Here is a 23,466-nt window from a genome sequence, read left to right as displayed (position 1 = left end):
TTAATGCAGAGAACTTTAGGCATTCTTTTATATTCCTGTGCTGTACATAGTATTTCTGTTACCTCCTTTATTATATGCTAGCATTTGATATGGAGTTATTCTCTCCAGCTGTTTTTTTTTCCTGCGGAGTTTTTAGTTGTTTTGAGAGAATGCTTTATTTCATTTTTTTTTTAAAGGGGTTAGAATTATTTTATATCCAGATTGCTGCAAATAGTGTTTTTAAGGAAAATTTAATGATAATTAAAAAAATCTAATAATGTCTGCTGTAAGATTTTTTTCTAGTTTAAAAATTGTTTTCTGAACATGTCACAGCATACGGTTGTCATGATATATGCTGTCGACGGCAGGCTTATGAGCCCACTAAAGCAAAGAGCTCTAAAATCTCCCTAGGACAGGCTTCAATAGATTAAAAGATTGTCATATTTCAGTGGTTTTAGTAATAGTAGAAACTGCTTTCTCATAGAAATTTAATGTGATGCTGCTATTTTTTTCTTAATCTCTAGATTTGTATTAATTTAGAGTTCCATAAGTTTAATATTACTATTTGTTAAGTGAATTTAAATGATTTTAATATATCACATAAGTGATGCTTGGAAATAACTATTGCTCAGTTCGATAGACGGCAGCTTCTCTCTTGTTAGAGCTAGAAATCATTAACATCAATGAGAGGAAGAAACAAAAGGAAGAAATCATTTCCCGCAGGGTACGAAAAGCATAGAAATGATTCAGTTTGCTTGGGAAACTGGAATAGATTTAAGCATTTGTAATAATATTTAGAAGATCTCTTATCTTGGCAGATACTTGCATGGCCAAAGGAGAATCTAAATTAAAATTAATCCTGTTCATTCCCCCCCCCCCAAATCAGCATCTTGTGTCTTTTTCTGTAAAGTGAAAAAAAAAAAAAAAGTGAAAGACTTCCCTCTCAAATAAGCCTGGTAACATACTTTGGTTACTGGTTCACCGTTAGAAACCAATGCTCAGTAACTTATATAGTCATGCTGCAGATGCAAGCAATTTTCAGATAAAACAGAAGTGATCAATCATTTTTGTGAATGCAGTATCTTAAAAAAAATAGTGCTTGCGAGAGAGTGGTACTTTTGGAAGCGTTGCTTGCCGGCTCCTTTGGAGGACTGATCTCATCTGGCCGACGGGTGACTTCATCAGATGGGCATGCTTTCATGTGCTGGCTAATTATGGGTGTAGGAGCTGTGGGACCTGGGCTTGCTGGCACGTGGCACTGATCCCGGGCTCCTTTCTGAAGTACTGAACAGTCGTTGAAACAAGCATTAAAAGAAGGGTGGATGGCGTTACTGTACGAGTACCCAGGCTGTAGCTTTACGCTTTTAGGAGTGTCAGAAGTTTAATCGTTAGTTGCAGAAGTTTCAACGCTGCTGTGGCTCTTCCTTATCTATTAATAATGGCTCTTATTTAAAGAAATTTTGTTAGTCAAAAGGTCTGAGACTTGATTGCCTTTAGGTCCTGCAGATGGAGACGAGAGTGCCTCAGCCCTTCGTGGCAAGGACTTCATGCTGGCTTCCTCTTTCCAACTATGCCGTTCCCTCCGTCTTCGCTTTGGGGCTCTGAAAACAGCTACTCACCTCCCTTGTGCTGCTGGCTGTATCAGCCGGGAGCCGAGATCACGCGCTCGCGTAGCACGTCTCAGCTGATGTGCTGTGACTCCGTTAGCTGTGATTGCTCTTTCGTATTGGAGCCTTTATCCTTGTGGACACCTTGAAGGTGATGGCCCTTCTCGATGCAAATAGGGGCTTGTTTCTTATTTACAAGAGGGTTCAAATCCTGATTGCCCAGTATCTGATGCCTTGGGTACTTCTTGTTCTAGCCAGCACTGGTTGCTTTTAAAGTTGCTCAATAGCTCCTGCGTGAGGTGCTGCTTTCGTTTTCATGTGACCTTGGCAGGCTTCACCATTGGGGCTGAAGTGGTCAGCCTTCTCTGGCTTGCCTCTGTGCGTATTTTAAATATGAATCATAATGGCTTAGATACTTCTCAGAACAAGGCTAAGAATAATATTTCCTAACAGTTTTTGGTAAGCTTTCCTTTGAAATGACCTTCCTGCTTTGGCAGCAGGAGCTCTGCAGACTTCCATGCAAGTAAAGCAGGGATCCCGTGCAAAAGAAATTGTACCGTAACGTGATAATTGTGTGGTTATCAAACACTGTATCATGCATATGAACAGAGAAAAGTACAGTTGCACAGGCTTTGCTCTGGCATTTTTAAATTCTGATGTTCACCTTTGTAGCCGTAACGATGTTTCTTTGACAAGAGAGCTGTTACGTTTGAATGCTAGAGCGTTTCTTACTTTAAGATAGAATCTGGGATAAATGAATGGCTGCGCGCCTATGGGCTTAGATATGTATGGACGTACAGCTGTGTCAACTTGGGAAACACGTAACGTGTCCTGCATACTTTCTCAAATAACTTCTTATTTTTGCGGGGTGTGCTGAGAGTGGGAAAGGGGGAAGCGTAGCTAGCAGTGGTCAACTCTGTAGAACAGGGACCTGCACAACAGAGGCTCTTGATATCCTCCTCATTTTGACTTTTTGAAGATAATGCATTGAACTGCTGGCATCTTTTTTTTCTAGGGCCTGTTTTAGGATTGAGCTAGGTGAATAAGTTAGTGAGAGAGAAACTAATGAATCTTCACCCTTAGTATCTGCCATAATTGTCTGCATGCATGTTTTTAAATCCAGAATATATCTGTGCTGGTTACCCCTCTTTGAAAGAAGCCTTAGCTAACTTGCATTTATCCCAAATAGAGTGTGCATTCAAGCAGTTGCAGTGGCGACTGCTCATGTGCAATAAATTTGTGTTAACTAACACTCAGCAGTTGGTTTGTGTAGCTGTACCCTTGCTTTCTTGGGAGCTGCTTGCACGGCTACAGTATGTCCTGAATTACTTGTTTATTTAGGTGTGGTAAGACACCTGTTTTTCTTGCTTGTTTTGTTTGTTTTTATCAGGAGCAGAAATAACATTTTTTTTTCCTGTTTCTTTGCAGCTTTTACGAGAGCTGAAGCACCCTAATGTGATTGCGTTACAGAAGGTTTTCCTTTCTCACAGCGACAGAAAGGTTTGGCTGCTGTTTGACTATGCTGAACATGATCTGTGGGTAAGTACGGATTTGCCTGAGTGTTTGAGATAGCGTAATACGAGCTTGAACAAACTGAAGTGTGTATGGTGTACCTTCACATAATGCAGAGATACATAATTCTTTTGCTCTGTAATTAAGGGTCTAACTGACATCCTGTTCTCCGTCTACTTTGATCTTCCCTTCAAAACCTACAAAAGGCTGCGGAGAATTTTTAAAATGTCAGATTTCATTTTTAAGCCAAAACAGAGTTTTCCTAGAAGATTTGGATGGAGTTAAAGAAAGTATTCCTAAGTTGAAATGTATTATAATAGAGATTAGAAATGTCTTTAATGTTTTCTTTTTCCTATGGCTTACAAAAGAAAAGGTAACAGAGAGGGTGAGAGAGTGCTTTACTGACTCCTTTCCCTGAGATGTCATGAAAGTCGCCAACATTCAATCATTAATTTTAACTGGTGAATTTGAGATATCCGTATGAGTGGGATGAAAATAAAGTAAGCACTGGCTAATTGGGCCTACTGGTATGCTATCACTATATGGAAAAGGAGTAGAGACTTAAAAGTCAATTTTTAAGTTTCCAGCAAAGTGTGATAGGGTTTGATTTCATCTGTTCTAAAGGTAAGCATCAGTGACATATGAGTTGAACCCATATATATATATATTCAAGCTCTACACCTATCAGTAAGGTGGAAGATGCTTGAACCTGGGTTTTGGTTTGAGCCAAAGAGATATCAAACATTTGCTAAGAGTAATAAATGTGTTTATAATTCCTTTGAAAATATTGGCAAGAAGGCAAAGTGATAATATTATTGCTTTTTAAGGCTTCGGTAGTATAGAAGTTGCCATTACCGATGTTACTGACAAATTGCTTAATTATTTGTACTTAGCTCTCAATAGCTAATACATATGTACTTCTCAGTGACACAAATAAAATTGTAATCTGGAAGTAAGTAAACTTACTAAAGGTAAGGTTTTTTTACCTTTACTAAGGTAAAAAGCTACTTGGCTCAGGACAAATCAGGTCATGAGATTTCATCGTCCTTCATATGCTTAAAAATTGTTTAATTTGATTTCTCTTGTAGGGTAGCAGCTTTGCATTTTTAAAGTCTTCTTCATCAAAGTTCAGTGTACACTGAGAGTTTTTGTATTTTTCACAATTGATGACAGAGATGATGAATAGGAATGCAACAGCATAAAACTATATGGACAGAATTTAATTTATTTGTGCATCAATTGAGTTTACTCATTTTATAGAGCAACTGCAAAATTTTACTGCTATATCGAGTGGCAGGCTTAAAACCCCTTTTTTCTAACCTCTTCTATTTAAGTTTATTTTGGGCATGTGGTTTTTACATTATGTGGTGATTTTTCATGTGATTTAACAGTCTTAGATAAAGAATCACTGCAATCTAATGTTCTTACTGCTCCCTACATCTGGCTAGGTTTTGGTAATAATCTCAATATAGTTAATTCTTTTACATTATTTGAGATTGAATGTTTGTTACACTAGTTATTTGATGTGAACTGGTCTCACACTTCCTAACTCTTTTTTCTATGGAACATGCTACACAAATCACTTTCCCTTTCTGTATACTTGCTCATGTTTCCTTGCTTCTTAAGCCTTTACAGGAATTCCTTATTTTTTTTTTTTTCCTCCTTTGCATAAAGTTAGCCATATTCAAGGCACTCGTGGTTCTGGCTTAACCTTGGTCCTCATTTTCTTTACCGTCAGCACCTCCCAAGCATCACTCTTAAATTCCCCTTTTGTCTCTTTTGCTCACTCCCAACTTTGTGTCTTTTTCCACGCTGCCTCCTACACATGGAACAGCCTCCCAATTAACGTACGTAAAGATCCTTCACTATCCTCCTTCAAAAAAACTCCTGAAAATCCACTTATTTTGTAACACATTTCAGTATAATAACCACTTGTCATTCTGTCTGTGTTGTGTTGTGTTTTGCATTTCCTGTGCTTTACAGCTTGTGCACTTTCAGTTCTTTGGGGTAGAGATTTGGTAGGGAATTGGCACATTTTGTCGCTGTTCAGCACCATGTGCCCCCACAGCACTACATGAAAGCAAAATAAGTCTATTCAATGTGGGTGTCCGTTTGAAAAGATTTAAATTTTGGAATGATAGTTGTGCTCTCACTGGAGAGATGTAAATTCAGAGAGACCAACAGTTTCAAATGTAGGCATCTAAACTTGATTACCAAAATTTGTCTTTAAGTATGGGAATTGGCCTTACATACAAAGCTGCCCAGCTTTCATAACTCTGATTGGCTTCAGTGAGAGGAGTAAATGCTCATCACTTACAAACATCATATTAATTAAAATCATTAAATTTTGGGCTTCTCTACTGGAAACATTTGGCAAGAGATGAATAAACTGTATTAGATGCTATCTTACTCTGTTTGTTTTGTAATACTGAAAAAAATTGTCCCATTCTAATGAAGAAAAGTGATGGTGCCAATTAAGCTTATTAAAAAGTTCTTTTATAGTGAGCAAGAACTTAGGAGAGAAAAAAAAAAAAAACTTTGTGTTTCATTCCCAAGAGTTAGACTGCTCAAATCTGAAATTTAAGTATAGATAGCAGCATACTTTATAATTTGCTGTAACTTCTGTTGGTACCATTACCAAGGGATGAGGAAACCTATGCTAATTTAGAACTACTTTTGACTGGTACTGGTGAAGACTTACGTTGTCCTTGCCCACAAACATTCACTGTTTAATGACTAAGCCTATGAAAGATTTTTTTCCTTCATCACCTCTCAAATTATATTACACAACCATTCATAAAGTTACAGGCAAGAATGTCTAAAAATATAGCAATTCTTTTAACCAATGGATTTGTAACAGTTACTTACTTTTTTTTTCCTCGTAATTCTCAGTGTAATCCACAAATAATTTTCCTACGATTTTCTTGGTTATTAGTTGTTGCTGAAGAAGAGGGAATTGGGGTGGGCTTTTGCTTGCCTTAATGTTACAATTTTTTTGTCATCAGCCACCGTTATGGGATGTTTTCTTTATGGCATGGTTTATCCTTTTGCAAATATAATGGATAGGATCTTTTTTGATATGAAAATAATGGTTGGATTTTATAGACAGCAGCAGCGTACCTTTTGGATAGCAGACTGCTCTGAGAATTCACTTGTTGCAAAACTCTTGGATTATTTCATTTGCTTTTTCTGGCAAAGTTGTAGGGGTTTCTGTATCTTGGGGCATGAGAATTGGAGAAGACAACAGATAGGGGCAGAGCTCCAAAGACAGATACATGGGTATAAAAGCACAAAGTTTGTAAAGAATTGATGTGGACAGAGTGTCCTGAATACTTACAGTATTCCAGATATACTGGATAGGGTAGTTGTATTCTGTTTATTTTATTTTATTTTTATTTTTTATTATTGTATGAAGTTGTGAAGACCTAAATATTTCAGAATAATCTAGAAGAACTTGAAAGACCTCTGAAAACTTGGGAAAACGCTACTGAATCTATTTATGTTTGCTCTATGCTTCAAAGCTTATTTTTTTCATTTAAAAAGTGTATTTACAATAAGTTAACTTTGGCAAAAGTTAGTGGACTAAAGCTCCCTTCACTGTTGCTTAAAATGCCCTCTGCAAACAAATGTTACTCGGGTTAGTTGAGGCTGTCTTGTCTCCCTGTGTTTGAAAACTGTGCAAACAGTGCACGTTCAGTTTTTATACCACCTTAGATTTTTGATTTATTTTTCATAGCTTTTTAGGTGCTTTTCATTTAAAACTTCTCTGTGATGGTCACTTTTGTTTCAGTATGGATTGCTGAAGAGAGAGGGTAAAAATCATTTTATTGCTTAAAATGATACTTGAAACGATACAATCTGAATTTTCCTCTTGACCCTGGGACAGATTTCATGTGTGTCTAAACTTCAGCCTCTTGAGTAATAAAACATCATTATACTTGTTTAGTAGTGCATTGGAAATGCCTTACATAATTCTGCTTTATTCCCAAAGCTTGGACTAGGGATTGAATAGAAAGATGAGTTTTGCTAAGATATGGATGCAGAGAGATGACTTACTTCGTCAGGGAGAGTGGGATGCTATAGTTCGTCCAGGTTGCCACGATTGTGTTTGCATTTGATAGAGGTTTGTGCAATATAAAACAAACATTTCCTTGAGCAGTAGGGTTCAAGAAGCCAGGTTTTTGAGCGATTTGTATCTTGAAGTTGAGCTCCTGTGTGGATCATCGTACGTCACTGAGGTGGGAGCTCATGCTGTAACTTCTTTTTGTCAGGCATGTGTAAAATATCGCCTTTAACTGACTTCCTATTTTCATGAAAACTTTTGAGGTCTAACTTATTTACTTATTTTAACCTCTGTCATACTGAACAGCAGTTATTGGACTCAGGAATGGGTTGACGCAAAAATAGAATAAGTTTGCATCTGCTTGACTTCCTTAAAGCAGACTAAAATTAGGTTAGGACCTTGTTGAATGCTAATTTAAATATTGGCTAAATACTAGGGGTTTTCATGGAACAAATTAAATGGTTTTGCTGTATATATTGTCTTGCATTATTTATGGTGGAAGATGTGGAAAATGTATGTTGTTCCTCATCAGCCAATTTTCAAGCTCCTTAGGACACTTCAGAAAATAACGTAGCAGATGCGCAATCAAAGAGGTTGAACGCTATTTCAAAGAAAGAGTCACAACCGTATAATTATATTGCCTAGATTTGTTTTATTTTTTTATATGTTGCCGTTTATACGGTCTTGGCTTTGATAAAACTTAATTTTGATAAAGTCTTGCTGAAGTAAGCCTGTTTGTCCAGTTTTTCCTCTCAATTTTGTTACACCTTTTTTGGAGTTGAAAAAGAGGAATATGCAGTTAGTAAATAAGACCTATAGTCACAGAGATTGTAAACAGCAAATTACAGAAAGCATCTGGAAACCTCATTAATTTTCTAGAGGGGTAATAATTTTATATTTTAATGTTGGTGAGTGAAGTATTTATTTATAAATCAGACTTAAAGCTACTGCCACAACGTTTATGTCTTGTTTAAATCTAAAGCAAAGTATATAAAAGAAGTGGAAAAATTTCTACATTGTATTTATTTTCAAAAGTGAAAGCATACAATTGTCTCAAAATATTAACTTTTTTCTGTAGGTTTTGGAATCAAGTCAGGGGCAGTATGTTTTTAATATTTGGGAATCTGAAAATACAATTGCCTGCAAAGGGAAACTGAGTTGGCCACTTCTGCTGAATAGACCGGATGTTTCTTCAAGTTTCATTTACCTCATATGACTTACATGTTCCTACTTTCATTTTCAGTTTCCTTAGTTGTATCAGAAGGAGAACTTACTGTTACCTGCAGTTTGAAAACTCAAATTATACAATCTGTAAAAATGTCATGTACAGTGATCTAACAAATAAAATTGAAATTATTGTGGGATAACCTTGGAGAGGGGTTTCTCTGCTGTTGCGTGTAAGCAAGTGATCTAGCGCACACTGGCAATGAAGGCTTCCCTGGACTGCCTTGCCGAATGTGCCTTGGTATTTCCCAGCTTTCGGGGCACTACCAGAAGGAATAGGGAATCAAGGTAGCTATAGTGAGTGACAGGGGAAAAAGATGGAGAGGATGTTGAAGCTGTTTCACCCTCTCTCTGCTCATCTTCTCACTACAGATATGCCCTTTTGACTTGATGAAATTGTGGAAAGTTCTTATGTTTTGTTTGCGATGGTTATTCACTGTGGGCAAGATTCAGCAAGGAACGTGCACACTTTAAAGTTAGCAGCTGTGGCGTCCTATAGCACCTGGGCCCCAGGCAGCATTGCAGACCGTCCTGGGTGCTCTTTCAAGAGCATGCTGGGCACGTAGAGAGTGGTATAACCCCCAGGAACCTGGATAGGGCACTCTGTAATGTCAGCACATTCAGAATTAAATGCTTCTTTCCTTTTATTTCCTTTTCCTACTCCTTTATGTAAGAGAAGGTCCCACTGCTGCTGAAGGTAGATGAAAGCACTTAGTTGGATGCAGTCACCTCCATAACCTGGTGGGATTCAAGTCTGTACTCCCAGTTTCCAGGGCAGTGGGAATGCTGTTCCACTGTGCAGGAAGCTTTATTGAATCTTAGAAAGAGAGAGGATGGTTCCCTAGTCTAGCGGTCAGGGCAGTCATCGAGGGAAGGGGAAAGGGGAAGATCTTGGTTATAATTCCTTTTTTAAAACACTGTGTCTCTATTTTTGTATATTGCAGAGGACTGAAGTTATCCAAACCCTTGTTAGCCTTAAGATTATGGCTATTACATGCTATACTTAAGACCGCATGTTGGGACTATTCAGGATCTGAAGCTGGTACCAAATGCGTCATTTCACTTGCGCAGTGCAGTTGCATATAAGGAACATACTAGCTTGTGCTGTCAGCTGTACCCTTTTTGGTGGCTGAGGTCTTGGCTTTAAATTGTTAAATCTTAAATGTTTTGTGACATGGAAAGAGCACATCTCCCTGCTATACCTGGTCAGCAGAATTGCTCAGGTTATAATTCTTTTAGTGTAGTTATGCTAATATGGCATCCTTTGCTTTGGGGCTCACGATACACCTGATCTGCCTGATCCATGCCTGATTTCTGCCTGACCTGAGAGACTTTTGTCAAGTTACGACTGTTCCTTTATTTCTGTTGTGCCTTTTAAATAAATAAATAAATAGAAATAATTGGGCAATATTTTCACACAGCAATAGTAGGGTCATATAGGTATATCTCTGAAAATATAAAGAAATGAGAACGGTTGCTCGTTGCCTCCTGTAGAAGAGATGTGGGTCAGTAATGGCATCTCTTTGCTCTTCTGATTCTTAGATGGATGCTGCTGTTAAAGTAGTTGTTTAGTCTTGCTTGTGTGATGGTCTTTTTTTATATGGATACTTGCATACAAGAAACTGGAAGAACTGATTTTTCGCAAACCTCCTGAGAATAGGACTTGGTCACAAGTGCAGTGGCTTCCTTCCAGTGGCATGGGACAGATTCAGCATCTTAATTCCCTGAACTATTTGGCCCTGCAGTGTATTTTTAGTTTAATTTCAGTTCAGTGCTCAGATCTTAATTGTCATGGAGTCAAGTGTGCTCTTGTGACTAATGTAGAGTAAGTTGGCAGCAAGAATTTTTATTCACTTCTGTAGGAAACTGAATTTTATTTAATGGAGGTGTTGCCTGCTTAAAGCAAAGCTATCAGTCGCAATTCATACTTGTGCAATTCAAAAACGCGCGCAGTTGAAATTAGCAGAGAAGCTCCTTGCTTAGATGTAGACATCTAAGGGAAAATCTCTTTGGAGAGAGTTATGTTATCTTTGAAAGAAAAAAATTTGAATCCCTTGCTGCTATTGTGGCAGTTTGACATCTCTCTTGTGTTCTTCACTGAATTTTGCTGGTGTCCATGTTTGGGGATAGGAAATTTTGAAGGTGGCGTAGGCCTGTCCTGCAGATCGCCTCACTGGATGTCATCTGAGCCATTTGCTACGTGTTTCTAGTAGGCTGGATGGAGCTCCTCTCTTCCTTGCGCTGGCTGTGGTGGTACAGCGATAGTTTCCAATTGCTTTGCAAGAAACGGAGACTGAAACAAAACACCGCAGAAGGCAGGAACAAAGTGAGCTGGTCTTTTAAAACTACGTGCAGTGCCATGAGGGGCGGGAGAAACAAAATCACGTACTCCTTTGCCCCGAGGCAGAAAGGAAGGAGGGTGCTTTCTGAGCCTTCCTGACCGTGGGACAGACCGTTGTCAGAGCGAGGTAACGCAGGCTGTGCGTGGGTGGTGTTTCACAGGCAAACGCGAGCAAGCTCTGCCATGCCCCGAAACGTGAGCCGTGCAAGCGCGGCGGCCGGCCTGAGCTGGCAGGGGTGGCGGAGAGGCAGCGCGTTTTAGCTTAGGTTCAGCGTTGCACTGGTTTCCCCACGCTAGCTCTGGCTCAGCCACAACTCGCGTACCCTAGGCTCCTAGGCTCAGCGTGAGGGTAGGGGGAGCTGCTTATCTGCCTCAAAGATTGCACAGGCGTTCCCGTGGAAGGAGAGAGCTGGCCCTCGCTTCCCCCAAAACCACAGCTCAGACAGCAAGGGTCTCTCTACCTGGGAGGCTGCATGAGCGCTGGGGCATTGCGTTCCTAGCGAGTGCCCCATAGCTCTTCATTTTGTCCCGTGGAGTCCTTTTCCACTTTCATTTTCTACATGCCTTCATATTATCAGGAATAGTGTTTTGTGGGGAGTCCGTTTTTAGTCCCTTTTAGTGACTACTTGTAGCATGTTTTTGAGGGCTCCATTTTTGTTACTTGGCTTGGTCTATGGGTCTCTGTGTGGTGACCTTTGCCTGTTGCTGCTTTTATATCATTATTATTTTTTCTTACTGCAGTTGGTTGTTGTAGCAGTGTTGCCACTTTATAAATCAGTGAGCAGCAGTAGGGCCTCCTGTATTTCAGTTGATGTTTTTGACTCAAAATCTTTTTATGACGTGACAACAAGAAGAATTTTCTAGGGAAATGATCCCTTACAGTTTTCAGAGTAGTTGAAGAATAGGGTCCCAAGAGCTTGGTTTGTTTACGAATCCTTGTTTGTGTATTAAAAACTGATGATCCTGTAGATTTTTTTTTTTTCCGTACAAGATGTTTTTCTTAATATACAGCCATCATTGTTGTAGTTTTAGCAGTGGAAGGATCGATAGGAACGTCAATGTGGATAGGCAGTAGCCAGTTTTTTGTTGATTTATTTGGGGTTTTCTGCATTTTGTTCGTTTGCTTGTTTGTCTCTCAACGAGGATGTCTGCAGCTTGCGCTAAGCACGGTGGCTGAAGTACTGCTGACAGCCAGAGGTAACGGTAACTGTGAGGGAAGCGTTGCCGTCTTCATGGGGAGCAAGAAGTGGCAAACATGGTGGTGGTGGGGAAGCAGAGGTCTACTGAAGGCAGAGCCACTGGGGGTGGGGGGGAGGGAGGGAGATCCTGAACTAGACAAATCCTATTTACAGAACTGAGTAATTAATGGTCTTGTCACTGTTGAGATTAGCATTCCAAACTGGCTTTCAGTAGAGATGCAAATTGCCTTTATAATTTCTAGCCTCCAAAAACCATATAATTGAAAACTGTTTTGTTATTCGAGGTGCTTCTTTGCATCTCATGGAGAGGATACATATTCATCTGAATAAGCGGGTAGGCTAATATGCTGAATGACAGGATGCTAAGACAGGGTTTGTGCCTCTCGTGGTCCAACCTTCTGTGAGGACTGAAAATACAGAAAGCCCCCCAAACCCAATTTCACTTCTTGTGCTGTGCAGGGTAGCAAAACCAAACCTAAGCTGTGCTCTTTCTACTGATCTTACAATAAGTATTAATTAGTTTATGAATACTTTATGATCTCTCAGCAGTCTCTTCCTTTCCTCCTTGTCATTCCTTCTGCTGATTCATGCCGGGGTCCCTTTTTGCACTCTTTGTTCTCAAGCCATATCTGTCCCCTAGTGACCGACCGACTTCTATAATCCAGGAGCCACTAGCTTGTCATCACCACTGACATCTACAGCCAAAGCTCTGCAGTGAGAATATAGCCGTTTTGAGATGTTTGTACACGATTTCACCCTGATGTTGTCATGTGTGGGGTTTTTGCTTTATTTGTTTATTTTAATCTCATCTGCTGGGATTGCAATTTAGAGGGGGAACACAAAAGTAGTTGCAAGTGCTCTGCCCCGAGTGTCTTTGGAGAGGAGGGAAGATGCGAAAACGTGAAGTGCAGGTATCTTCCCAGTACCTGCTGCTGGTGTGGAAGCTTCTGCTCTGGTAGCTGTGAGGCTAAGAGGATCCCAGATGGGGAGGAGGGAGGGAGGAAGGAGAACGTTGAAGAATTTTTGATGGAGGTAAGTAGCCAGTCTTTAGATGTTGTGAAGAGCTCGACAGCCCTTTTTAAAGCAACTCGGAGAACAAAACACAGTTTAAGAAAATTGGGGGCACGTGACTAGTACTTTCAATTGCAAAGTTCAACAAACTTTGTATTTCATTCCATTATTTAGTGTTTATAGTTAACAAAACTTCTTACTTATCTAACGCTCTTCATGTTTCTACTTGTTTTATTTCTAGCATATTATCAAATTTCACCGTGCCTCAAAAGCAAATAAAAAGCCCATGCAGTTGCCAAGATCTATGGTTAAATCACTGCTTTACCAGATCCTTGATGGAATCCATTACCTCCATGCAAACTGGGTGCTTCATAGAGATCTGGTAAGTGTTACGTATTTTACCTCGTTAAGAAAGTTTACCTCGTTAAGAAAGTTTTACATGCATATTCATGGGTAGGAGAAGAAGAGTCCCTATTACTATTCTTGCCTATCGATCCGTACAGCTCTTCCTGTTATTGTTGTGGGAGACCAGTGGAGATCTCGAACATGAAAACAAACTATGTTTTCACATTGGTTTTTATCTGAGTCATCTGTACTAAGACAATGACGCTACATCCGGTAGAAGGATTGCAGATATCAGTATCCAAAAACAGTACGTGAGCCAGCTGATATATGTTGAATGTTCTTATAAGGTTGTGCACTACTTTGAAAAGGCACTTAATTAGGGAAGTGATTGATAGTTTGTACATTGTTTGGCTTAAGTGCACTTTATCATAAAAGCTAGTGAAAGAGTAGTTTTTTCATGTAGTATTTCTTTTCCATGCGGTATTTTTTTCTGACCGTGGGAAGAGCACTGTGAAAGAGTTGTCATCTTTGAAATTTCTCATGACCTAAAGTGGCTCTTTATGTTGAATGCCAATTACAAAGGCAGCCAAATGCCTTGTCCTAGTTACCCTTTTCTCTCTTAAAGTTTCCCACCACTCCTAATACTTTGGTGGAGTGCCACCAGTGGTTGCAAAAAGAGGAATACTAATGTAGGTATAGTGCATGCTGCCACTTGTGTTATGAGTAGAATTTTTGGCTTGAGAAAAACATCATAATGGTTGATACGCCAACATCCATTCTCATTGCTATGCTGCATTGGTGGAGTAACATCAATAGTAGGAAAGGCAAAAATGTAGTCTAATCTGCATGTAAAACCATTGCTTATATTTGCGTATTTCTCATAGCTGCTCTCGTAGGTCAAGAGAGTGATGCATCTCCAGAAGCTTGCTCTTTTTGGCCTTTGGAATAGTAGCCATGAGCAAAAGCAGGAAGCAAGTACAACTCTGATTTTTAATGCTACAATTCTCACTTTCCTAAAGAGACTGCTGTTGCTTCTGCAGCATGTTGAAATGTAATTAGATATGGTTTAAGAAAACACCTGAAAAGTCCATATTCAGCTATGTCTAAAGGAAGCATATGTGTTAGAACTATGAAATACATAGCCTCAAAATGCCATATATGAACTTCATACCTTGGTAGGACATACAAAATGGTATCTAGGTTAGTAATAACAAATACCCTGGAGAATTTTCTTTTAAGTGTTGCTGTTTCCAGTCCACAATACCAGGTGTTTCGCATGACTAGTGCTGCTACTTTACAGGTCTTATCTGTTGTTGATGTGTTGCAATAAAGCTGGTGTCTAATGTCTGTTCTCTTGGAGCTTTGGGAAGTAATGAATGCTTTTATTAAAGGGAAGACTATTTTTCTTATCACTGGAACAATGATGCTCGACTGAGTTTGTCATAATTGAGAAGGAAGAAGATAAATCGGTGAAACCTAATGTGTTCTTGTTGTATGAATAAATTTAAACTAACTAATTCTTGGACACCTCAGTGATAGAAATGAAAACTCTTAAAAATTGATGTACGCTGGTAATCTAAAGGCATATTCAGAGTCTCTTGCCTTTTGTCAAAATCATTGTGGATTTCTGAAGAATTCAAGTATTCCAAATCAGTGTTTTGTATCTTGAACATAATACAAAAGCTGCTGATGTTTATCTGGATGTGTCAGGTCTGCTCTTGAAATTAGGAGTTAATGTAATATTTTAGTAACTCATTTTGATATTCAGTTGACCAAAATTTTTTTATAGCTTGTATTCATATTCTCATATCTGTGATTTTTAGTTCCAAAAATGGTACCTCAGGCACCATTTCACTAGAATCCATTTCTGGCATGATACGTAAATACTAAATCTTCAATGTCTTTGTAATACTGAGAGTTGTTTGTCTGGTGTTTTTTTCCTTAGCTGGTTTAGTTTACATTCTCTGGAAAAATATTTTTCTGTCTTATGCAAACCAGTATTTTGCATGGAGACACCTTGTACTTTACTAGTTTAATATAACTCTGTTCTTATTATTTTTAGCATGCATTTGGATGTAGACCAAAGACAGTGACGTCCATAAAAGTCAGGTTATGTTTATTTCATTGTATTTTAAAAAAAGAATCAGGTTCTCTAACAGTATTTATCATAATATTAGTAAAATTCTCCTCAGTTAGCTGTGGAAATGATTTTTAGAATTTATTTAGTAAAAATGCCAATGAAAAAGCAGAAATATGAGAGATTAAGTATTTGCTGGAGTACTTGCTGGAAGTATCTGAGGAACATTGTTCAAGTCTTAGTTTGCTGTTGTCTTGAATCAAGCGATTTTAAAGAAACGAGAATACAGAGTGTTCTTTAGAAAACACCTCGGGTACTCGGTGGATCAGTGTTTTTAGATACCTGAAAATTGTTACTGGTAAGTTACTTTTAAGGTCAGTAAGAGCCAGTAAAATTGTTATGGAGTAATAAAATTGCTGAACTTGGAGGCTTGCGAAAAGTAGCATGTCCTTGGACTGAGCTAATGTCCACCACAAGGAGACAGTCTCGTTCCCCTCTTCGATACCACTGGGCGCTGCCACCCCTTTTAGCGGGCTGGCCAGTGATACTTCCTGTGAGCAAATTTGGGGGTTAAACCAGCAGGGAGGTACTCACCTTTTTCCTGACAAGCTAGTTTTCTGCAGGATTGGCTCCCTGAGTGAGCTCACGGGGAGGTTGGGAATATACTGGAGCTGGTGCCAGAGAAGCGTGAGGTTGGAGGTGGTGGCAGAAAGCAGAGCAGGGTGTTCTGGCATTGTGTAGCGTTAGATCAGAATAGTTTATTGTTAAAACGCACCTTTTAACTCTTAGCTGAATGTGCAAGTGTTCTTTAAAAACAAAATTGTGATTTCTGTTTCCTTTCATTTCTTCTGATGTAAGATTTATGTCAGGTTAAACTCTTTCCATATGAGTCCAAATTTATGAAAGTGCCCAAACTGAGACAGGTTGCAGCTCTGAATATACTTACCCTCGTACTTTTATGAAAATAAGTTAGTGCAGTGTATAGTTTAATTTCTAGTAATACCAGGATTATTTCATCTTGTTTCTGGCTTTATTTTCCTGAAAGTGGCTGAAAGGTGTTAAGTGGCTTTTAAGAATTTTTTTGATAAGCTGTTAGTTTTTTGTCAGTTAAAAATATTTAACTGTAACTTTCCTTACTGTTACTATAACATTTAAAGCAGTACATGATGTGGGATAGGAGCATTACTGGGTTTTGATGTCTTTGCATAGCATTATGTCAGTTCCTGCACCTTTGAGGCGACACGTGTCTATAGGAATCCACACGCTTATTGTTCTGTCGAGGCTTTTGGGCCAATAATTTGTTACCGGATGGTGTGTTATTGGGCAAAAAGGATTTTGCCTTTTCAACATAGCAACGCTCCTCAAAGACACAGATGAGAAAAAGTGGGGGGAGGCTCTGCTGGCTCTGCTAGCTGGTAGGGCTTTTCATTATAGAGAGAGGTTAATGTGTAGACGTATCAGAGAGTGAGCTGTTGGTACTAAGCTTTCGTGTTTTGGTTTTAAAGAGCTATCTGTATGTAGCGTAGGAAATACAAAATTGTCGTCTCTGTGTCTAGTTAATAGCAAGCTAGAAGATGCAGCCCGTGGTGGTACAGTACTTGAGGGCAGTATGATAGATGCTGGTCCCATCCTCCCCCAAACCTGAACCGTTCAGGTGCTGCACGAGTGTTCAGCAAAGGCCTCACCTTGCAGGGACCTTCCTGAGATCTGAAAATAACCTCAAAATGGAGGTTTTCCAATGCTGCTCACAGTGCGTGTTCGCATTAACAGAAAAAGGGATTTTGGCAGTCCTGTCTTGTGCTAACATCCCTTTTGTAGTTGATGTTAGTTGCTTATGGACAAAAACAGGCAGAGACTATTTCTTTTAGAGCTTGATGAAGTAATTTCTATTTGTAATAGGATGGATTTTCCTGGAGGGGGTATAATCTGTGAGATGTTTTAAGTGCACAGCAACCATATTGAGGAATTCATTTAAGATTCCAGTTATGTCCTGGAGCATTTCTCTAGAATTCCGCTTAATGTTATTAAAACCACTGGTTGGAAAACAAATTTTGGAAATTAAACTCCCTGGAGGAATGAGGGTTTTTTTTTTTTTTCTTGTTTGCTTTTTTTAAATTTTTCTCCCCAGGATTGTGTTAATTGGTTACTTTCAGTGTTCTGTACTATATATTGTAAACTTACTCAGTACATTAGACTTATAAACCGACTTCACAAAAACAGCCAGGATCCCAAAGTGTTTTTATTATTATATTAAATACCAATTAACTGATCATTTACCATCTTCTCTTGTATTGCCCCTCTACTGCTTTACAGTGTTTAAAATGACTGTGTGTGACACTTTACAAATTAAAGAGATTAATTTGTAGCAAAATTCTTTGAGTATATGAAACAGCAGAGAGGGGTGTGTAAAAGAATCAACATTTAACAAACCTTAGGGCTCACAATTTTGATTCACATCCAGAAAGCAGAATTAACCTGTTCTGATGGAACGGAAAGTATCCATGAGTCTTAAAACTACAGAGATTTATAAAAGAGTCTAGTCTTCACTGTTCACTAATTCACTCTAGTTACTAATTTGTATTATTCTACTCAAAAAAATATTTAGGGGTCTAAAGGATACAGAAGAGCGAATATGGATCCTAGACGCTGGGGCAGGTAGGGGAGGGAAGATTTCTGTTTTTGGTGACGTTTTTGTATTCTGCTGGCTTATGTTTGTCAGGATATCTCTGTGTTAAGTGTGTGATCTATAACCCTTCTCCTACTCAACAGTTTTGGTACCTACTTAACCATTTCAGTTGGTGCTTACCTTTTGGCTAGTAAAAATAAAAGGAACATCTGAAGTTTCTCTGTATTTTGAGATGTTATCCATGAGAAATGTAGGATTTGGGGCCTTGAATTGTGTTTTGTGGGGACTCAAGTTGCAGTGGTTTAAAATACTATTTTTGTCAGTGACAGAAAGTGGAGAGCGCCTGTATCTCAGGTTCCCCAGTTCATAGTCCACCGTGCTGGCAGAAATGCACCTTCTTCAGCATTTAAAGCAAACGTCCTATCTATGAACTGCGGCTTCTGAGGAAAGAGAACTTCTACTTCTGCCATGGCAGAGAATGGAGAGTACTATATCAGACAGCTGCAACCAACTGACTAAATGCCGAAGCAGATGGTAGATGTAGGGTCCTTACCTGCTGGAGGACAGATCTTATGGGGTTATTATGCAGTGAGGAAAGGTGGTTGTAGTGAAAGCTTACAGGCTGTTTTTTGTGATTTTGAAAGGCAAAATGTTTTATGGTTTTGAAGCTGATCTCCACATCATCCGAGTGGAGACAGTAGTTGAGTTTGTGTTCGTGGCTTATACTACTGGGAGGTACTGAACAGAAGGAGAAAATGGGGAAGAATGATGGAGCCAAAGGAATCTTGATGAGAAACTGAAATAAAGACTTTTTGCAGAAGACACAGCTAAAGGAGAAAGGAGGAGATCCTGGAGAAGTCGTCGTCTTTCTCTGCAGTTCAGTTTTTCAGTAATTTCCATGCATGTGCCCTGTGTACTATAACACTCTGCCTCGTTTTCCGCACTAGTGGAGAAGACTTGGTTTTCTGAAGGTTTTTGTGATGTTGCTCCCCATCGTTCCAGTTTAGCTTACTTGGACGGGATCTTTCCTTACTATTTCAGCTGCCAAGTGGGGCTAAGCTGGCGATGTTTCTGTGTCCACAAGTGGTTTTGCTACTGTAATCCTTTCTCTTCAAAACAGCCTTCTGTTTCTGTAGGTTCATACTGCAGATTCCCCCTGATTCCCCCCCGAGGGGGCAACTCCCTGCTCGCTGTTTTCTGTGTTTCTTAGTATTCTTCATCTTCTGCACCTTGCTGCCACTTCCCGGCAGCTAAGAAGCTTCAGATTATGAAGGAAGGGAGTTGGGAGCCTTGGTCTCCTTTCCTAGTGGGTACAGCGACCTGGGGAAGGGGCTGCCACCAGGGTGCCTGCCTCTGCCCCTCGCACCTGACTTCCTCGACTTCTTCAACTTCACCACAGAATTTCTCCAGGGCTCCTCTCCTACTCTTGAGCCAAAAATCATAGAGATTGGTTTTAATTTCAGACAGCGGACAATCACTTTTTCTGAGAGGAGGAATCCAGCTGTAGTGGTTTGGAGACTTTTGTCACTCACTTTCCATCTTCATCTTTTTTTATTACTCTCTGCATCTTTTAAAGCGAGGAGGAGGGAACTATATATGCGCTCCGTAGCTTGTTTTGTTAGAAGGCAGCTGCATTAGCTCAGGCTATTTTGCTTGGGCGTTTAAGGTAATCAGGTTGGGTTTCTTCCTGGGGTGGATGGGGGGGGGGGGGGGGAGTATGCACTTCTGCCACGTACAGAATTTATGGAGTGCTAATCTGGTAATTTTGGATGGAATGACATAGCAGACAGCTGAGGTTTGATATAATTTTGACCCAGCGTGTCTATTTGTAAAGAGAATGGCTGTCCAGAGGCTTTAGGATGCTCAGACATGTGAGCTCACAGATTCGGGCCCGCCTGAGTATTCAGTCAGTGCAATAATAATAAACGCAGTACCTTTTTGAGGGTAAATCTTCAGCAGAGCCACTAGAAGCCCACACAGTGACCAGTGCCAGCTCAGGCTGGCCTGTAGTCCTTTCAGGGCAAGTTATGTTCTCAGGTAGTCCAGCTTTGCCTTCTTGTCAAGACATAGGTACTGGAAAATGCAGTAGTTGTTCTTCTCTCACAGGATTGCCTGGAACCTGCAGCCTGCAGAAGTAAAGCAAAAAGGGAAGGCCCAAACTGAGCGGCCAGAAAGATGACTTGCTGTGGCAATCAGCAACATCTGTCCCCCTCAAAGCCACAACCTTTTCGGAGATCATTAAACTAATTAGTGCTTCACCCTCTAACTCTGGTGATAATTTGGGATTTTTATCTGATATTGTTGCTTTATTCAGGATGAGTGTTTTAAGTGGTACCTCATGGCATTTGTATAGAAAACCAGCATCTTAGTATGTTTTCAGTATTTCAGTTATATTAAATGTAATAAAAATCCATCAGTTTTCAGATTTGTAGTTGACAGGTTGGCTTTTAGTTTAGGGATTCATTCAAAGACCAATCAGTTTTAGTAATAGTAATACTGCTCTGGCCATTAAGTAAATCTGCAAGTCTCTTATCATGGAGCTATACCTGGACTTTGCTCTGGACTTTGCTGTCACATTAGGCAACTCATTTAATCTGTCTTTGCCTCCTGTGTGAAGGCATCAGGTTTTTTTAAATTTTGATAAGCTGACACATTTTTACCTCTGCTTTTATGTTTTAATGTCAAAGCCTTTGAAATGAGAAAAGTCTTAGTGTTCATCATTGCTAGTTTATAGTATTGCTGGACTACTCTCTGCTCTTCCTCCCTGGGCCATCCCCTTTCCTGGCCAATAACTAATTAGAAAAGTTACCTAACATGCAGCAGAACTGAAATGGGTTTTAAATGGACCGCTTATATTTTTCTAAGCAAGGAAACTGTGGTTTTGAAAGATAAAATGTAAAATGACCTGGGTAGGAAACTCCCCTCTCACCAGTGATTTTAAGAAAGGATTTTTGCATGCTGATATCAAAAGTAAATTTAGACATAGATTCATGCATCCGTCTCTTGACAACCAGCTGCTGCACAGGAATGCAGAACTGTTGGGTCCTGCCTTGCTGCCAATAATTTTGCGCTAGCTTGAAAAGTTTCTTGGCACTGTTCACCCACTTGGGCACACACGCACCTTCTATAAATAAATAACGAGTCAACCTGTCTGCTAGTTTCTTTAAACTTTTAAAAAGACTGTTTGTAACTGTAATCCTCACCATTTCCCTTACCGTGTACTTGTGTTTGACAGATGGATGCATGAATATGTGTTTACACACGCTCTTGACTAGTTTTTTTCCATATCTGTGTATTGCATCCTGTGGGAAGGGTCAGGGCCTCTTAATCCCTTATTATTCCATCTCCATTTATGATGAAGGGTGTCCACACAGTGTCTAAGGACCTTATTAATGATCATACACAGCTCCTGGATTTCCCAAAATAATGGGAATACGAGCTAAACCTACATATTTGGAAAGATTGACTTTTGGAAGCGATTTGAATTCGTTTGTTAGCGGAGAGATTAGTACAGTCTTCTCCTGTATCTGGTTGGAGAGAGGGTACTTTTTTATTTTCTGTTGAGGAACAATAGTATGTGTTTGCTTATATGAGTGTGCCTATATGCATATATGCTTTTAGATGGATGAAGATAAATGAACTGAAGATTTAACGTGCTGAATAGCAAACTGAGTTTTATCAGCATATGTTTTTCTCCTTCTTTGAAATGTTAAGCATTTATTGAGGTGCACCTATTCCAAAATGTCGTATTTCTCATTGCTCAGAACTTCGCTTTTGTCCTTCAGTTGTAAAAACGAATCTTCATGTGATCAGAAAGGTTTGCTAAGACGCACATGGAGTATTACCTCTGAGTACATGGAAACAACAATTTTTCAGGGTTTCACTAATGCATACCTGTGGTTTGTGGCAAGAGTATTAGGATGATGTTTGGCGATTAATTTTTACTAATAAAAAATAATTACAGCTAAAGAAAAATGTTTTACCCCGGGTTCTGAAACAAGCTTAAGCCCATAAAACACTGACTGGGTATAAATTCAGATGAGTCAGAAGAAGCAAAGGTACTGATTTAATGCTCTTTTGGATGAGCTTTGCTGCTAAAGTCAACAGGTGACATATGGTTCCTTTTTTCCTGAGGTGGGAGAAGGAAGAGAAGGAAGCAGAAATATTACAGTAATTCCAGAATTTGTTTGTGTTTTGATAATATAGAAAAAGCAGAAGGAAAATGTCTTCATTTCTAATAGACCCAAATCAGAAACCATCTGCTTTATGAAGCTTTCTAGTAAATATGTGATGTATTTAGCTTGTTGGCATAGCTGACCAGTTGGATAGAGCAAGCTGAATTTTGCATTTTAAATGAAAAATACAAAGCTTAAAGGCAGCTCTTTTAGGGTTTTCTTTTATAAAAGGTACATCGCTTTCTTTTTCTTGGAGAAAGTAGCCCCTCTGGGATAATGTGATTGGCTACAAGTGTGTGTGTGTTTGTATGTGTACATATATGTATATGTCTTTTTTTCCCCTCCCTCCTTCCTGTTGAGACTCATTGTCACCTCTGAATAAGGCTAAAAGGTTGTCATCACATCGACATATTCGTAACCATAGGAAGTAATGAAGCTTAAAAGAACTGTGTTAGAATTAGCAAAAATGACTAAGATATATGTAACAACATATAACATGTGAGGAAGCAAAGGAAAACGCTGTATTTTTGTCTGCTCTTGTTCTTCCTGTTGCTTGCTGTGGTGTGCAGGCCTATTCCTCTTCACTTGCTTACTGTGATTATTACTGCTGTACCAACGCGTTGTAATAATGTCGCAGGTTGTCTTGCATCTAAATTAAGGGGCTTTGAGGGGTGATCCATTAAGCTGTAGGGAGCCACAAAGGGTGGCCGCTGGTGCCTCGGTTTTGTTATGTGTGAGCTTTGTCCAGGAAACTTAGTGGGCTGCAGTAAATGACCGGTCAGCTGGTATTTTCCTGAAGAGGGATTTTGGGGCCTCTTTGTCCACTCCAGTATCCCTCCTTTTCTGCTTTTCGGCCAACAGCGCAGAAATCACGGGCCTTGCTGGAGCTGTAATACCAAACCACCCAGTTATCTCAGTTAAAGAAAAAGAAGGGAATCCTTTGTGCAGGCTGTGGAGGGACTGGCTGTGTGAAATGGTCCCCTCAGAAACAGGGTGTTAGGTCTTCAAATTAATCTGGAGGAAGGCTTATGGTAGTCTTATTTTTGCTTTTCTGAATTTCACATAAAGACACCTTGGAATTAAACTTTCATGCCACTTGAGTAAGTGCAGGAACAAACCTTCTGCACATTTGGACCGCTGCTAAAAATACTCTGGAAATTCATTCATTTATTAACCATGAAGTAGCAATGATTTCCAGTCAATAAGGGCTTGTGGTAGCTATAATAGCCAGCCTTGAACAAGTATAGATCTCTGTATACCCAGTCTGTGTAATAAGAGGATTTAAAAAAAAAAACTTTTCCTTATTC

At 39.4% G+C, this 23,466-nt stretch overlaps 1 protein-coding gene across 3 annotated transcripts in view; it reads left to right on the top strand.

Annotated features, from left to right (window-relative positions):
- CDK19 (cyclin dependent kinase 19) overlaps nt 1-23,466 on the top strand; it is a 133,567-nt gene that overhangs the window by 51,855 nt on the left and 58,246 nt on the right. For all 3 annotated transcript variants that reach the window (XM_064508884.1, XM_064508882.1, XM_064508883.1), the window contains 2 exons: nt 3,015-3,125; nt 13,178-13,318. In XM_064508884.1, the coding sequence (XP_064364954.1) occupies nt 13,223-13,318 (96 nt within the window). In that variant the 5' untranslated portion in view covers nt 3,015-3,125; nt 13,178-13,222. The remainder of the gene's footprint in view (nt 1-3,014; nt 3,126-13,177; nt 13,319-23,466) is intronic.

Source organism: Dromaius novaehollandiae, chromosome 3, assembly GCF_036370855.1.
Source record: "Dromaius novaehollandiae isolate bDroNov1 chromosome 3, bDroNov1.hap1, whole genome shotgun sequence".
Classification (NCBI taxonomy): Eukaryota; Metazoa; Chordata; class Aves; order Casuariiformes; family Dromaiidae; genus Dromaius; species Dromaius novaehollandiae.
This window is presented reverse-complemented; position numbering and strand designations above follow the sequence as displayed.